General features: G+C 50.3%; 1 protein-coding gene across 1 annotated transcript in view; it reads right to left on the reverse strand.

Annotated features, from left to right (window-relative positions):
• COL5A1 (collagen type V alpha 1 chain) overlaps positions 1–17,224 on the reverse strand; it is a 207,323-nt gene that overhangs the window by 64,023 nt on the left and 126,076 nt on the right. The window contains exons 15-20 of the mRNA XM_081967084.1: positions 16,469–16,513; positions 14,094–14,147; positions 8,909–8,953; positions 3,872–3,925; positions 1,634–1,741; positions 445–498 (exon numbers count right to left, since the gene is read on the reverse strand). Of these exons, the coding sequence (XP_081823210.1) occupies positions 445–498; positions 1,634–1,741; positions 3,872–3,925; positions 8,909–8,953; positions 14,094–14,147; positions 16,469–16,513 (360 nt within the window). The remainder of the gene's footprint in view (positions 1–444; positions 499–1,633; positions 1,742–3,871; positions 3,926–8,908; positions 8,954–14,093; positions 14,148–16,468; positions 16,514–17,224) is intronic.

Raw genomic sequence — 17,224 nt, forward strand, 5'->3', positions numbered from 1 at the left:
CTGCAGGGTCAGTTCCTGGGAGGAGGATGGGGCCTTGTATCCACCAGTGGGGTTCAGGGGTCCAACTAAAATCATGTTAGTTCTTTTAAATGACTAACAGCAACCCGAAGTGCAATTTTCCCCCCAGCAAATTCAAATTGCAGATCAGGAGTTGCTGGTCATTAAAAACCAATTGCAGCTTCCTTCTCCGAGCTGCAGGGAGACCCCAGAGAGACCCAGAGCCTCCCAGAATAACGATGGGCACAGAGTCTGCCTCTTCTGGCGCCTCAGCCAACCTGCCGTCCTCCTAACCTTGGCTTCCCTGACCTACTTCACACTGCAAAAACACACGGGGCCTCCCTCTTCCACCTGGCTGGTTGCGCAGGCTCTCGGCAAACTCGCCCAGCAGCTCACCTGGTTCTAAATGGCACATTGAAATTTATTTACGAAAAGGGCAGCCGTTACCTTGGGGCCAAGTCTTCCAGGGTATCCAGGCAGACCAGGAATGCCAAGCTTTCCCTGCGAAAACAAAGAGAGGTAGAGGATGATGATGATGATGGAGGAGGAGGAGGAAGATGGAGAGAATGCAGTACGTTGTTTCTATTCTATCCTCTATTCTATTCTCTATTCTATTTACTATTCTATTCTCTATTCTATTCATACTCCTATTCCTATTCTATTCTTTTTACATTCTATTCTATTCTATTCTATTCTCTATTCTATTCTCTATTCTATTCTATTCCATTCTATTTTATTCTATTTTCTATTCTATTCTCTATTCTATTCTCTATTCACTATTCTATTTACTATTCTATTCTATTCTATTCTATGTTCTATGTTCTATGTTCTATTCTATTCTATATTCTTTTTACTATTCTATTCTCTATTCTATTCTCTATTCTATTCTCTATTCTGTTCTCCATTCTATATTCTATTCCTATTCCTATTCCTATTCTATTCTTTTTACATTCTATTCTATTCTATTATTTTCTATTCTATTTTCTATTCTATTTTCTATTTTCTATTCTCCATTCTATTTACTATTCTATTCTATTTTCTATTTTATTCTATGTTCTATTCTTTTCTGTTCTATTCTATATTCTATTTACTATTCTATTCTCTATTCTATATTATATTCTCCATTCTATATTCTATTCATATTCTATTCTTTTTACATTCTATTCTATTCTATTTTCTGTTCTACTTTCTATTCTATATCCTGTTCTCTATTCTCTATTCTATTTACTACTCTATTCTATTTTATATTCTGTTCTATTCCATATTCTATTTTCTATTCTATTCTATTCTATATTCTATTCTATATTCTATCCAATCCTATCCTATCCTATCCTAAAGTTAATCCCATGATTTAGCAAATAGCAAAGCTTGAAAGGAATTTGAATTCATCCCTAGAATCCTGAGGAATCTCCCAGATCTGGGATTACATTTCCATCCCAAAGCAACAAGGGACAATTTCACCAAGTGAGCTCCCATTTGCAGGATCCCTGCACTGGGGCAAGACTGCAGGTAGATCGAGAGTCATTAAGCAAAACCTGAGCCAGATTTCTCCAGAGGAGACTGCATTCTGCAGCTAAGGGGAAGCCAGATGAAGCATGGCGGTTGAGGAAGGATGGACAGCATCAGGAACACCTACCTTTTCTCCAGGTGGACCTAGTGGGCCTGGCTCTCCGTTGGGGCCGCTGCGACCTTTAGGGCCTTCTGGCCCATCCTCGCCCCGTGGACCAGGAGGGCCAATTTCACCCTGCCCAAAATAGAAAACGAGATTACTATTTCTACCCTTTTTAAAAAACTTCCTCTTATCGGTGTTAGAAGACACCTGTCAACTCTGACAGGGGCCGTCCTGGAGGCTTCGGTATTGCCACAATGATGCTGAGGCATAGGGAGGGGGAGGGATAAAGGCAGCTGGAGTTTTGTAGCCAAAACAAAGTATTTTCCCCTGGGAACCAAGGTCATTCCCACAGGTGGCTGAAGAGAGGAGGAGTGAAGTTTCCAAGCAACCAAACAGCACCTTGACTGGACCATGGGACTGATTGTTTGGGAAAAGGGGCGGGCGAGAGACTTTACTTTTAGTTAGGTGAAAACCGCAGGAACCTTTTGAGTGTGCAAATAGGATATGGCCAATAAAACTGTTCTTTGAGGAACGGCTGGTCTTTTTGCTATGGGTGTATTACATGGAACCCTGGCAAACACCAAGGCCAAACCACCAGAGGCCATGGAGAAGATGACCACACAGAATCGTCGAGGAGGAGAAAGGATTAGAGATGAAAAGGTTCCTGGCTTGTCTGGGTTTGCCTTGAGCTGTGAGCCAGGAGCTCATCAAACAGGCTGAGTTGGCAGAACGGGCTCAACTCAATGTTTTAAAAAATAGTCCTAATCAAAGTTAATTTTAATCTGTGTGCCGCCCGAAAGCCACCAGATCTTTGTTGACTTCAGAGAAGATAATAATAATAATAAAATTTTATTTGTTAGCCACACCCTCTCCAGAAGGACTCGGGGCGGCGTACAATAAAAACACATAAAATACAAATATAGACAGTACATACAGATAAATATAGACGTATACGTGGAGGAGGTAGACAGATAAATGGAAATAGAATTAAGATTGCAATTTAAAATCCCCTAAGTAAAATTACAAGGTTAAAAAAACCCGTCAGGAGCGATATGATCAAACTATGGTTGAGCCAGGCCAGCTACTTGGAAAAGGTGGGTCTTGAGCTTTGCACGGAAGGAGCGGAGGTCAGAGGTAGTCCTGATATCCGGGGGGAGGTCATTCCACAGGGCTGGGCCCGCCACAGAGAAGGCTCTGCTCCTAGGCGCCGCCCCCCGACACTGTCTAGTGGACGGCACCTGGAGAAGTCCCTCTCTGTGCGAGCGAATTGGTCGCAGGGATGTATGGGGCAGGATACGATCCCGCAAGTAGCTAGGTCCTGTGCCATGGAGCGCTTTAAAGATCGTTATCAAAACCTTGAAACGCACCCGATAGACCACAGGAAGCCAGTGCAGCTCGCGCAGGAGAGGTGTCACATGGGAGTACCTTGTATTCCCCATAATCACCCACGCGGCCGCATTCTGGACCAAGATGCAGGGAGAACTTGGCCTCAGTTTCCCAGGCAGCAACCCACAATTTGCTTTCTGGGACCGAGAGAAAAGATTCATGCTGAGCTTCTGACAAGTTGAAGGACGGCCACATCCCTGGGCTCCTTTTTTTGGGAAGAGCCGAAGACGCTCTCCAGGCTCCTGCTGCGTTTCTAAGGAAGCCATTTCGAGGCAAATTCCTCGCTTGAAAGGGCCTCCTCTGGTGAAGAGAGCAGGGCTGGATCCGATGGAGAAAACTGGAGAACAGGGCTGCCTCTTTTCCCTCCTGGTCTTTCTGCGCAGGCATCGGGCGTCTTTTCCCCAATTACCTGATTTCTAATCATCAGAGAAATGGAAGATCCCGGAGGCCTGCCATGAATCCCAGCACATTTTACCCACAATTAATGAACGGGAGCTAAGGCAGCGGAAGGAACGACGAGGCTGTGGGTTTGATCCTAGGTAGAGGCAGATATTTCTCTCTCTGGTCACACTGAGAATATATCTGCTGAACAAACTCTGCATTGGCGACAGGAAGGGCAACTGGCCATTCAATGCTCTCCTAGCTCCATTCAGACTCCAACCTTCAAGGGATTATGGGGTCGTTAAATGAAGATGATGGCAAGGAATACTTTGGGAGAGTCCCGGGAGGGTAGGAAAGGGGCACCGTTATCAACTCAGAAGCCCAGTGGGACCCCTTGAGCACGAGGACCAGCCAGAGAGCTTTGGGATCCAAAAATACTTGGCAAGAGTTTTTCATTTCTGGCCATGGAGAAGAAGAAGAAGTCCCAGCACTCACCCTGTCGCCTTTAATGCCCATGTCGCCTTTGAATCCTGGGAAGCCATCTTCGCCCTGCAGGAAAATCAGAGAGAGCCCGTTAGGTGCACCACAACTTCAACCCTCCTTCACAACAGGGCATAGGCTGCCGGCCCTTGCTGTGCGCGGCAAAAGGATCCTGCAACAATACAGTTCCCGGCCAAGCATTTCAACATTTCAAGAGCCAAGGATGGGCAATATTTCTTTTTTTGCAGACTTGCAGTTCTCCCATTTCCAAATTCTGGCTTTTGTGCAATTTCACTAAACTTCTGGGAAATAGTAGTTGCCATAAACCCAGGAGACCTCATGCAAAAACCCTCAAATCTTGCCAACTATTGGTGAGGTCTTGCAACGTTTTAGTAAGCTCAACCACTAATTTGGGGCAATGGCTGCTTCTGACTTGGGGGACTCAATCCAGATGGAATCGTGAACAGAGGAAAGGGGCCTTTTTTGATGGTCGTCAGGAAATGCAGGTGAGTTCATGGGCCTGGCTGTCTGGACCCAGAGAATACCTAGTGCAGGTTTCCCAACGGACTGGCTTCCAACCTTCTAACTCCCAGCCAGAATAGCTAGTTGTAAGAAATACCACGTAGGACATATACCCTGTGTAGAAATAGAGAAATTCTCCCAGGAAGGGGGAGATGGACGATCGTATTCAGGGGACATGACATGATGCAGCTTCTGAAGCATGGCTGGTATTCACTTGCTTTCCCTACCGGTTTGCAAATGTGACAGCACGGAATGTGGGGGGGGGAGCTCAGCCATCTGCGCATGTGCTTTGATCGCATACACAGCTTGCACGCATGCACACAGCTTTAAAATGTGCCTAAATAGGATGGCCTAGAGCCAGGGTGGATGGCCACGCCCAATTGCGATTTCCACTACAGGTTCAGACGAACCAGTCCGAACCGGCTGAATACTACCTCTGATCCGTACCTCTTTGCTCTGAGAGTTGTTGGGAAAGTGGACCGTATAGATGCTCTCTGATTAGATTTCTTCAGTCTTTAACTCTGTGGTTTATCGGGCAAGTTGTTTTTTCTGGGATATTTGACTCATCGTTCTACCTTTCTTCACGAAAGATTCACGCCTTTCCTTCTTAAGAAGGTTCTGGAAAGTTCCTCCCTTTAAAGACCACTGCTAAATAAAATGGATTCCCCGTCTAGCTCTCAAAGGATTTGCCACACTGAGGTGAGACAGGTAACAAGAGCCCAACAGGAAAGTCATTTTCAGTGGAGCAGAAGAACCAAATGGGATGAACACTCAATCAGTTCTCCTCCTTCGGAGAAGACTTTAATGTCCAGGGGGGACATCCTGCTCAAGGCCCTCAAAACCTCCCACCCCCTCCTACAAATCCAGTGAAAACTTAGAGGCCTCCTGCTCTCCTTCCATCAGGAGCCAAACCTGTCAGCTGGTCTGATAAAAACACAGAGAAGGTCCCAGGGAGTGGCCACAAATTATTCTCCCTTGACCCATTCCACACCAGACATTTTCAGAAAGGACTCCAGGCCAGCAATAATATTTCTTCCAGTCAGCAAAGGTTTTTTAAGTGTTGCATTTCAATTGGAGCGTCAAGGCCTAAAGCTGTCAGGGGCTGGAAGGGGGATGCAGGGAGCCCAAGAACAACACTGGGCTTTTGTTCCTTCAGCAGCTGCAGGCCTGGGGAAGGCAGGTGTCATGTTCCCCCCCCCCTCGGAGCCTGAATCTATGGAGGAGGACAAGCTGGAGCTACAGCTGATGGAGATCGAGCTTCAGAGTCATCCCAGGGCCCTTCAGGATTGGGGTGACTTGTTAGCAGGGTGACCAAGAGAGGGCAAACAGTGGACAGAAGGAGCAACAGAGCTCAGGTGAGTAAGGACCACCCCCTCCTGATCCCCGAACATGGAGAGTGGAGAGAAGGCAGGAACAGCACAGGCCGACCTGGCAGCTCAGGAGAGCACCCTGCCCTTCTTCACAAGACACACCTGGGGACTGAGATTTAAGGAGATCGTGCCTTTGTGCCTTGTCCCAGGTCATCACAGCAGGGCGGGAGACTGAAGGCTGGAGCAAAACCAGAATGCTGCTCAACGTTGCTTCTCTTGGGGAGGACATGAGGGCCCATCTGGCTGTTCTGTCCGAGGCTTCCCAAGAGCAGGAAGCAAACTCCTGATCCCAACAAAAACCCCTTTACTGTGAATTCTGCTCATTTACATTTACTGTGAATTCTGCTCATTTACATCCAGCAAAGTCTTTTGAGGGGGGATTTACAGTCACAGACCTTATCTGGCTTGGAGAGCTGCCAGGCTGAGATCTGCAGAACTTGGAGAGTCACAAGCCAATTAAGCAAACTGATTTTCTTCTGCAAACTCCACTCCCCTTTCGCTCCTCTTTTATTTCCTCTGGAAGGGGCCATTCATTGTCCACCTGTGGCCTTACTCCCAAGTCGACCCCAGTTCTTTAGCTGTTTCCTTTGTCTGGCAACTCTGCGCATGCGCACATCAGAAACAGGCTCCAGATGTTCGTCTGCCACTCTGATCTCTGACTCCGAAGGCAGCTGATAACTGGCATACGGCTCTGGCCTCCTCTCTGCCTCCAACACAGAGCCCTCGTCAGAGCCTTCCCCAGACTCCAGGACTGGCCCATCTTCCTCCCCAACCTCCTCACTGTCCGAATCTGCCGACAGCTCCACTGGCCACTGGTGGGCCACAACACTGGCTCTCCAAACTTGCTCACAGCCAGGTTGTAAGAGAAGCTCTGAATGCCGCAGCTGACCGTTCCCTGGACAGCCCAAAAGATGCAAATCAAAGGCATCTGATTTACAGAACTGAACTCACAACCTCCTGGTGTAAAGGAAACCCAAAAGTGCTTGTTTTGCAACTGAACATCGGATAAGGAACTGGCCAAAAGGCCTGGGGGTGAGGAGGGGGGGCGCCTCCGTGTTAGAGGCGATTTTTGTATTGATGTTTAGGAGCCTCCATCACGCCTCTGCACATTTTGAAGGGGTTGAGGGGGCTGCATTTTCTTCTGGGGAACTCTGTGCATTGGAGATTTTTCGGCCCCCGGGCAACATTGTGACCCCTCAGTACTGTGGCACAAAGGTGTGACAAGGGCATGAGAAGCACCAGAAAGCCAGTTTCCATCTCTTTGTTTCTTTAGCTTTGTAGATTTCATTTTATTTTGCCCTGTTTCTCTTTGAACATTTTTTTTAAATAAGATCTTTATGCATATACATATCCCAAAACATGCGTCTTTTTCCTAATGTATGCAAGCGGTTTTCCCATGGATAATGCCTTCTTTTTTTTTACACTTTGTTTCCATAAATCTAAAACTACACTTTGGCAACCTACGAAATGAAGAGAATTCCCTACCAGGCAAATTTTCTAAGCATCATTAGAGCAGAGCCAGTCATGGGCCAAGGCTGCCTCTTTTGCAAGATTCTGCACTTTCTCCAGGGAGGGAGCTACAGAGACGGAGGCAGTACCAGAAATCCTGTGGATTTTCCTGTGGAATTTCTTCCTGTCATGCAACTGCAAACAGACTGAACCACACAGGGCAGAGACGGTGTTTTGGCCCACAAGCAGAGCTGGTGGCAGAGTCGGAGAGCGAGGAGGTTGGGGAGGAACCTGGGCCAGTCCTGGAGTCTGGGGAAGGCTCGAATGGGGGCTCTGTGTCGGAGACAGAGAGGGGGCCAGGGCCGTCTGACAGTTACCAGCTGCCTTTGGAGACAGGCATCAGTGGGGCAGAAGAACAACTGGAGCCTGTTCCCAGTGTGCACATGCGCAGAGCTGCCCGACAAAGGGAACAGCTAAGGAACAAGGGCCGACTCCTGAGTAAAGGCACAGGTGGAGGGTGAATGGCCCTCCCACAGGGAATAAAGAGGAGCGAAAGGGGAGGGGAGTTTGCAGGAGACAATGAGTTCCATTCATTCGGGTGAAGATCCGTTCCTGACTTCTTGCCAAGTAATTGCTGCTACAGCCTGGAGTTTGGAAGACATCGGTCTGTAGCTGTGAAATCTCTTGAAAAGACTTTGCTGGAGAGGAATTCCCTTTAACGTAAATAAAAGTTTGGTTTGGTTTGGTTTATTTGGATTTATATGCCGCCCTTCTCCAAAAGGACTCAGGGCGGCGTACAACATTAAAAAACACACATCCCAAAAGTTAAAAAAGATTAAATCCATGTCCAAAAAAACAAACCGAATTTTTTTAAAAAAAACAATACATTTAAAATAAGTTACAATTAACAGGCCAGGCTGGCTTGCTGGAAAAGCCAACTTTTTAGGGCGCGTCGGAAGGACCCGAGGTCGGGGATTATGCGAAGCTCCGGGGGCAGCTCATTCCAGAGGGAAGGCGCTCCCACAGAGAAGGCTCTCCCCCTGGGGGTCGCCAGCCGACACTGCCTGGCCAACGGCACCCTGAGGAGGCCACCTCTGTGGGATCGTACTGGACGGTGGGAGGCTACTGGTGGCAGTAGGTGGTCTCGCAGGTACCCTGGGCCTAAGCCATGGAGCGCTTTAAAGGTCATAATTAACACCTTGAATCGCACCCGGAAAACAACCGGCAACCAGTGCAGGCCGCCTAAAAGGGGTGTGACATGGGAGCACCTAGGTACCCCCATGATAACCCGCACGGCCGCATTCTGGACCAGCTGAAGCCTCCGGGTGCTCTTCAAGGGCAGCCCCATGTAGAGAGCGTTGCAGTAGTCCAGGCGAGAAAGGACGAGGGCATGAGTGACTGTGCACAGAGCATCCCGATCCAGGAAGGGGCGCAACTGACATACCAGGCGAACCTGGTAAAAGGCCCCCCTGGTCACGGCCATCAGGTGTTCTTCTAAACTAAGCCGCATATCCAGGAGGACTCCCAGATTGCAAGCCTTCTCTGAGGGGGCTAAAATTTCTCCCCCTATCATCAAAGATGGAACAAGAAAAGGGGCTTTATCAGGACGTGGAGTCGGCTTCATGATCTTGGGAGGCCTAGGTCAGAACAGACGGAAGGCAGAAAATCCAGCGGAGGGAAAAGACGGGGATTCAAACGGAAGCTCACTCACCTTCTCACCCTTCGTTCCTTTCAAGCCCCGGATGCCGTCAGCGCCCTTAACCGCAAACAGACACAAAAAAAAAAAGGCATTAATATCACCTGTCACATTGCGGGTGACCCTGGGACCAGGCAGGTTGTCTACGCAAGGATCTCAGCTAGAGAGGATGCGACGGTCACACAGATATCCTGATCTGGATATTGGACAAAGAGATGCTTGTCTTTGGCACCAACTGCCCATCCCAGTTCATCCACCCAGGCTAGAGAAAGATCCAGGCTCTCTGGTGTGCTCGACAACCACAACTATGTGAAGTACTCTCTGCATTCTCCCTCCTAGAAGAGGGGTGTCAAACTCAAGGCCCGGGGGCCTGCTCCAGCCTGCAGGGTGCTTAGATCCGGCCTGCGGGGCTGCCCTGGAAACAGTGAAGGACTGGTCCATGGTGCCTCTGCCGGCCGAAACGGAGCTTGGGAGGGTGGCGTGCTCAGTTTTCACTGGCAAAGGGATGCAGGAGGTGGTCGCAGCCGAAAACAGAGCTCAGGAGTCCATTTTCTCTGGGAGAGCGCTTGGGCCACCACAGGTGCCCCCGACACGAGTGACGTTGAGCTGGCCACACACACCCTGCCCCCCCCCCCCCGTGAAGTCAAAGACAACCCTGATGCGGCCCTCAATGAAATTGAGTTCGCCACCCCTGTTCTAGAGGTAGCAGCATCCAGAGATCCTCTGTGGGGGTGCAGAAATTGGGGTGAGAGTAGAAGCCCTCCCTGTTTTGCCTTCCAGGGCACCAGAGAGAGGCTGCACAATGGCTTCTCTAGCCCAGATTGACCTGGCATCACGGAGCAACTCCTGCAGTGACCTCGAGAGGGTCCACAGGGAGAGGGTTGGGGGCCAGGTGCAAGGAAGCTGGCCTGCCTGTGGCCATCAGGAGGAAGCACGTGGGTGCCGTGGTGTTTTCAGAAACCAGAACTGCCTTCCTCCAAAGAAGACAGTATCTCGTCTTCCAATGCCCAAGAAGCACAAAAGGCACAAAAGGGGGTTGGGTTTGGGTTGAAAATTAAGAGGCAGAATGAGAGGGGTCTGAGAGAGGCCGCTTGCCAGCTGGGAAGCGGAAACATTTCTCTTTTGCTTTAACTGGACTCTTGACCTCACAGGAGACTGCTAGTCTTGGGTCAACACCCCCTCCAAATCCATGCCTGGTTAGGGACTGTCCTGGGCTGAAGGGAATCGCCTGGGCTTTTTCTAGCCCAAGCCCAACTAGATGAAGGAAGGCTGTGATTAGAGGGTGTGTGTGTGGGGGCTGTAGTGGTCCTAAAGGCAACAGGGAGGAATACGAGGGTGAAGGTTCAATCTCTGACCTTGTGGGCAGCTGTTGTGGCCTGTCGGCCGCTGGGCTCCTCCAGCAGCCGAATCAGATAAGGAGGCGGTGTGGAAGTCAGGGTCAGCATCAAGGCAACCTGGGAGCTCCGAGGGGGAAGAGGGAATGGAGCTGGCAGAGGGAGACAGAGGTGGAGCCTGGACCGTCCGTCAGCCCTTAGATGGACAGTCAACAGCCCCCAGGTCTGGAGGTGGCTGATGAGGAAGAGGAGGAACAGCTGGGTCCAGATGCACAGAAGGCAGAGGAGAGGAGAGCAATGGAAATCTATGGGCCGGTCCTCGGGACGGAAGAGCCACTGCTGCTAGCAGAGCCCCACCTTAGCTCTGGGGATGAAAGGCAGGGGGCAGAGATGAATAGGTGGGGCAGACGACTGTTCATCTCCCTGCTGGACAGATCCGTTAAGCCTGCGTTGAGAGAGAAACCTTTTGCTCCTAATAAAGGAATCTTTGAGTTCACTTCAGAGGGTTTGTTGTGCTTGGAGAGCTGAGTGAGAACAGCTGGTTTCCGAATGTTTTGTTACCAGGCTAGGTCACATCTTCAGTGGAGCTTAAGGGAATATCCCTTAAAGTGATTTCTGAGGTTCTTCGGGCCACACTAGGCTGGATGGGAGAATGCAAAGTTACTTTCTCCTCTCTTGTTCCCTCGCAGGCATTCTTCCTCTACTGGTGTCGTCCGAGAGCTGCCTTGTGGGACAACTCTCGTGGCACCGTTGCATCCTGCCTTATGCAGGACACGGAAAAAGTAATTGAAGACATGGAAACTTCTTCCAAACCTGATTGCTTTCAGGACTAGCAGAAAGAAGCAAAGCAAATTCCGGCTCCAGACCTCCATCTGGGAAGGAGACCAGCCTGTCACAGCTGGCGGAGGTGATCTAGAGGCTGCTGTCCACCTTGAATCGTCTGGAGAAGCTGTGATGCATTTGAGATGATCTTTATGGGGCCCCGGAACTGGCCAATTTCCATAGCGATGCCAAGGACTGAAGACGGCTTCCATCCAGCCAAGAAATGGGCCCCAGGCAAATGTTTCTCGGAGTGGAGTGTGGCTGTGAGTCCTTTGCTGGTCCCTGTATGTCTCTGCTCTTGATGGCTGGCAGGGGGTCCCCGAGTCTGCAACAGCTCAAGACCTACAACCAGAGGCAACCTGGCCTCGGTTTGCAGCTGCACCAGAACCCCTGGCCAGCTGCTGTTCCTCAGCTTTCTCAGGATCATAAAGGCAGGTGACACTACAGAAATGGGGGTGGGGGGAGTCTGACTTCTTATATACAGGTTCCATTTATTTCTCCCCCCCCCAAAAAAAAACCCTTCTTTTTTGGCCGAAGTGTCAGTCACGTTCAGGTTTCCAGCTATCCTCATAACACTATTACATAGTTATACATCATTAAGCACCCTTACTTTTAAAACCTCATGTTAGAACTTTTAATGTACATTGTTAGGCATATTTCCAAGTTCCCCCTCCATTTTTTCCCCCTTCCCCCCTGGTAACTTTTACATTTCATTCCCTTTTGGGGAGTCTGATTTCTGTTGCACCAAAAGGAATACATAAGTCAAAAGGTACATTTTTTAGGAAACGTTTTTCAAACCAGTCACGGATCTGACGCTAAAGCAGGCAATGTCAGAAAAGTTACTTCTCCCTGTTTGACTTTCTCCTTTTATCCAGCAGCTCCAAATTACCTATTTTTTTCCTCCTATCTGAATTTTGTGTGGAAGATTGTTCAGATTGGATGCTTACAGCTTCTTGCATTTTCTTCCGAGGCTATCAACATTATGCACATTGATAAATATTGCAAAAGGGCAACACGGAGGCAATTTCTGGGTGAAATCTCATTCAGAGGGCCCTGGGAGGGAGGGAGGGATTTTAAAACTGCACGGAAAGGGGGAAAACCGGCCTTTATTTGACTCTAAGTGGCTAAAGAGGGGGGGGAGGGAAAGGGGCTGCTGGTGAAATGCCTTGAAAACAAATCCAAGCCCCTTCACAAGCAGCCCCTCCCCCCCCCTGAGCATCAGGAAACAACAGTACGCCCACAGCAGGCTTTAAAATGGCTTCTTGCAGCATCATTGTGGGTTTTTATGGGGGGGGAGGGGAGGGGGGGCGCCCAATGATTTGAACGCTGAGACGCTCCCTTTGCCTTCCTCCGTTGCTGGAGTCCGTTTTAGGCCTTCTTCCAATTAAGGCAGGATTGACCTGGAAAGGAGAACCTTGGCAGGAACTCGGGCGCAGAGCTCCCTGAACGAATCCCTGGGAATTGGGGAGGCCGCCGGGGCAGGCGAGGGGAGGGGAGGCTCCTGGGCGGAGTTGAAGAGGGAACGGCAGGCAGGGAAGCTGGTGGGGACGGAAGGAGGGAAACGAGGGAGAGAGCAGCTGGGGACCCGCCTCACTCCCCCAACAGCCTTTCTCAGCCTTGGCTCCCCACGCGGGATGCCCTTTTATGCCAAGGAGAGCGCCAAAGACTTCCCGGGCCAAAAATCCTGGCAGAGAAAAGCTTTCAGCCTTCAGCGTGTGGTGGCCAGGTGGGGCATCTCCTCCAACACAACAAGCAACAAGGGATCGACATTTGAGGCACCCAATGCCAGGTCAATCAGCATCCCAGGGTGGCAACAGCCGGGCAGTCCGGGAAGGAATCCTCTGGCCAGATCCAAAGTTCTGATCCCAGGTTAGCAGCTGTTCTGACCCAGCTCCCCAAACAGACGTGAACTCAAAAGGTTCCTTTGTTAAGAGCGCCAGCAGCCCCTGTAAAAAGTTTCTCTCTCAACGCAGGCTAACAAGTCCATCCGGCAGGGAGATGAATAGTTGTCTGCCATATCTCTCCATCTGAGGACTGACAGACAGCCCAGGATCCTCCTCTGTTCCTCCCCCTCCCCCCGTCTGGCAGGAAGATGAATAGTTGTCTGCCATATCTATTCATCTCCGCCCCTGCCTTTTATCCCCAGAGCTAGAGGGAGCTTCACTAGCAGCGGTGGCTCTTCTGTCCCAAGGACCGGCCCATAGATTTCCACTGTTCTCCTCTCCTCTGCCTTCTGTGCATCTGTGCATCAGGCACTGGACCCAGCTGTTCATCCTCATCAGCCACCTCCAGACCTGGGGGCCGTTGACTCTCCATCTAAAGGCTGACGGACGGCCCAGGCTGTGCCTCTGTCTCTCTCTCTCTGCCAGCTCTGTTCCCTCTTCTGCCTCGGAGCTCTCAGGTTGCCTTTATGCTGACCCTGACTCCCACGTCTCCTCCTCCTCCTCCTCGTCTGATTTGGCTGCTGGAGGGGCCGGCGGCCTACAGGCCACAACAACAGCCATGAAGAGTTCAGCCACGGTTAAAGTTTAGATACTGGTGTGAGAAACTCTTATCATTTGCTCAGAAGCCACTTCAGAGCTTCCACTTATACCATATAAGGGAGGGGAAACTTTTCCGGTTTTAATTAGGTGAAAGCCACGAGAACTTACAGAGTTGGTTTTCACCGGTTGTGCTGATATGATGTATCCAATAAACATGTTCTTTGAGGAATCTCCCTGCCTCGGAGTTCTGCTTTCGATGGGTGTGCTACTTGGAAGACTGACTCTTTAGGACTTGCTGCAAACATCCCTACAGTGTGTTCTGGTCCACAGGGGGGAGGCCTGGATGCTGGGCTAGATGACCCCCTACAGGTCATCTAGCCCATCCTCCAGGCCACAGGTCTTTTAACGGCACAGAAGGCAGACCAGTCCCCGGTGTTCAGAGTCACAGCAGTCTCGAAAAGACTCGTTTCAAGACCCCACCAAACCTTCACACGCCTCTATGAGAGGAAGAGATGGGGGCGGCATTCAGAAGGGCCCCAAGACGGTGTTCCGGCTGCTTACCTTCACTCCACGGGATCCGGGATACCCAAGTGTGCCCTGAGGGCCAGCTGGACCCTGTGATCAGAGGAGAAGGAGGGAAGAGAATTCAGCCATCGCGAGATGCTCTTTGAGAGAAAATAGGACGTTTATGCCCCTTCCTGCCAGAAAATCAGAGCCCACCTTGCAGGTAAACAAATTACCTAGGCTGATATAATACAACATTTTGTCGAAGCCAATGCCCATATTATACATTGGGATCCCCAGGGCCTGCTTCACACACCCCGAGCAAACAGTGGCTAGGCTGCTAAAGGCATCGGTTAAGGTTATGGGTTACACAACCCTTTAGGCACGGAGCGAACTAACTCTGGGCAGGTTGTGGCCTTGGCATGAAGGGAGCCAGAAGGTGAGCTGCGGCTGGAGCTCTTTCATGGATGCCACCCTGCGGAAAGAACATCTGCAGCAAGAAACGCAGGTGTGAGAATTCACCGCCTAGCCCTACACCGTCCTCATCACCTTCTTAAATTCAAGGTAAAAGCTTGCAGGTCTGAGGCAGTTCTGCCGGATCCCCTGGTGAGAAAGAAATCCAAAGGGAGGGGAGACCCTTTCCATTGGCGGATCTACTCCTGGAGGGTCTAACCTCCAGAAGACTCCCATTGGCTACAGAAAAGATGTGCCACCACCAGGAGATGCACTTTACGTGGTATGCTTTAACAACGACACCCCCAGGCCCGCCTACGTCCTCCGTGCTTTGTCTCAAAAGGGACCCGTGAATTTCAGTGCCTGCTGGGAAGGCTTGTTTTCTGACAATGGCCACATTTCCCAGCAAAAAACGTCTGAACTTGACCCACCCTTTTCCTCTATAACCTGGGATGTTCTGTCCGAAAATGTTGGTGTCATGATTTTTGCACCAGTGTTCAGCCTGACTATCTTAAGGCAGCTTCCAAGAGGCTCCATTAGGCCTTCCTCTGCTCTTCCTCTTCTACCCCAACCAGGTGACAAGGAGGACGTATTGAGGGCCGCTTGGAAGCTTCCCCCTTAAATCACAATGGGATTCCATGAATATTTTATTCCGCTGCCTCCGTGGACTCTGCTTTGTGCCGGATTCCAGCTGCAGTTTCTTGTTTGATTTGAATAGTTTAAAAGATAAGGTGGGAGTCTTTTTATAAAAAAAATAAGAGAGGCCTGATTTCAGTAAACTAAGATCACTGGGGTTGCATTGTCATATTTTCAACTGCAACTTTGCACCTTATTTTAAAGAAGATACACAGATTCTTTAACGTTCTGTTCCAGGGAAGGACCCCCAGATCAGAAGGGAGGACGGGGCTGATCCCATTTGGGTGGGGTGGTGGAGATAGAGCAGGTCTCTCCTCAACTTCCACCCTACTCCTACTCCTCCCTCTCAACCACCACTACGTGCATCCGCCTTGTGTGATCCAACACACGTTGTGGGGGGATTTAAGCAGGGCTGAAATCCAGCAGGTTCTGACAGGTTCTGGAGAACCAGTAGCGGAAATTTTGAGTAGTTTGGAGAGCCGGCAAATGCCAACTCTGTCTGGCCTCAGAGTGGGGAGGGAATGGGGATTTTGCAGCATCCTTCCCCTGCCACGCCCACAGTAAAAAATTCAGAATTTCACCACTGGACTTAAGCCTTGCGGTCCAGAGGGATCTCCAGCCTCCTCTGAAGCCAGGACAAATTGAGGAGCCCCCCCGTCCAGAGCTGAGGAGGTCTTTGGATGAAACTTGTATAGAAGGCGGCTACCTGGGGATCCAGAGACAGCTGGACACTCCCTGTTGCCTGCTAAATGACTTCCAGAGCAGCTGCGGACATTGTGACGGGTGGGCCCACTTCTCCCTTCTGTAAGCGGACCCCCTCGCAAACTCTGGTTCTGGTGCAAAGCCAGGAGGAGGAGGAGGGAATCGTCGCAAAGCAAGGAAGCAGCTGCGATTTCTCCCAGTCCCCCAGTCTCTTCCCCAACACTGCCTTGGTGAATTTCAACGTCCGTAGGCAAACGCCACTAGGCATTACTGTCTTCGGCAAAGGTTTGAGAAGCTGATTTAAGGGATGTCCTTCAGCTGGAAGAAACCAGCAGCTACGTCTTTCAGTGGTATTTCCCCCTCGCCCCCAACCCACTGGGGAAGGGAGTGTGGAGACAAGGTTAGTTGTGACCTCTAAACACAGATGCACCCATCAGGTTCCCTTCCGACCCGTTTGTAGTTGTGGGTCTCCTGAGGCCTCCTCCTCCTCCCCCCCCCTCTGCCCTCTCAAGAAGAGCCACAGGTTGTGGGGTCGGGCTGTGTTTTCCCACCCAGCACGCCCAGGTTGCAGGGCTATTTTCTGCAGCCCCCTTTCTCATGACGGCAGGCGGATGAACCCAGAGGAATTGACGTCTACGTACCTGGCTGCCCTTCTCGCCCGGAGGCCCTTCTTTGCCAGGATGGCCCTGCAAGCAAGGAAAGCAAGAGAAGCCGATGAACAGATGAACAGAGCTGGAAGGGACCTTGTAGGTCATCTAGTCCAACACCCTCCCACCCAAACACGAGACCCCATGCCATTTCTGACAAATGGCAGTCCAGTCTCTTCTTGAAAGCTCCCAGGGATGAAGCTCCCACAACTTCCGAAGGCAACTTCTGTCCCATGGGTTGATTGTCCTCACTGTCAGGAAATTCCTCCTTATTTCCAGGTTGAATCTCTCCTTGTTCAGTTTCCATCCATTGTTGGCCTTCAGGTGCTTTGGAGACTAGCTTGGCCCCCTCCTCTATGTGGCAGCCCCTGAGATATTGTAGCATTGCTATCCTGCCTCCCCTGGTCCTTCTCTTCCCTAGACTAGCCATGCCCAGTTCCTGCAACCGTTCATGTTTCAGCCTCCAGTCCCCTCATCATCCTGGTTGCTCTTCTCTGCACTTTTTCTAGGGTCTCAACATCTTTTTTATAGTGTGGTGACCAAAACTGGATGAAGGATTTCAGGTGTGGTCTTACTAAGGCTTTATAGAGCAATGGTAGTACCTCCCATTGATCTTGATTGTATCCCTCTGTTCATGCAATAAATTGGATTGTGTTGGCTTTTTTGGCTTCTGCTGCACACGGTTGGCTCCTATTTAACTAAGCCTCCAGGATCCCTCTTGCTATTAAGCCTGGTTTCCCCCAGTCTGTA

Source organism: Natrix helvetica (genome assembly GCF_964273705.1).
Source record: "Natrix helvetica genome assembly, chromosome: 15".
Classification (NCBI taxonomy): domain Eukaryota; kingdom Metazoa; phylum Chordata; class Lepidosauria; order Squamata; family Natricidae; genus Natrix; species Natrix helvetica.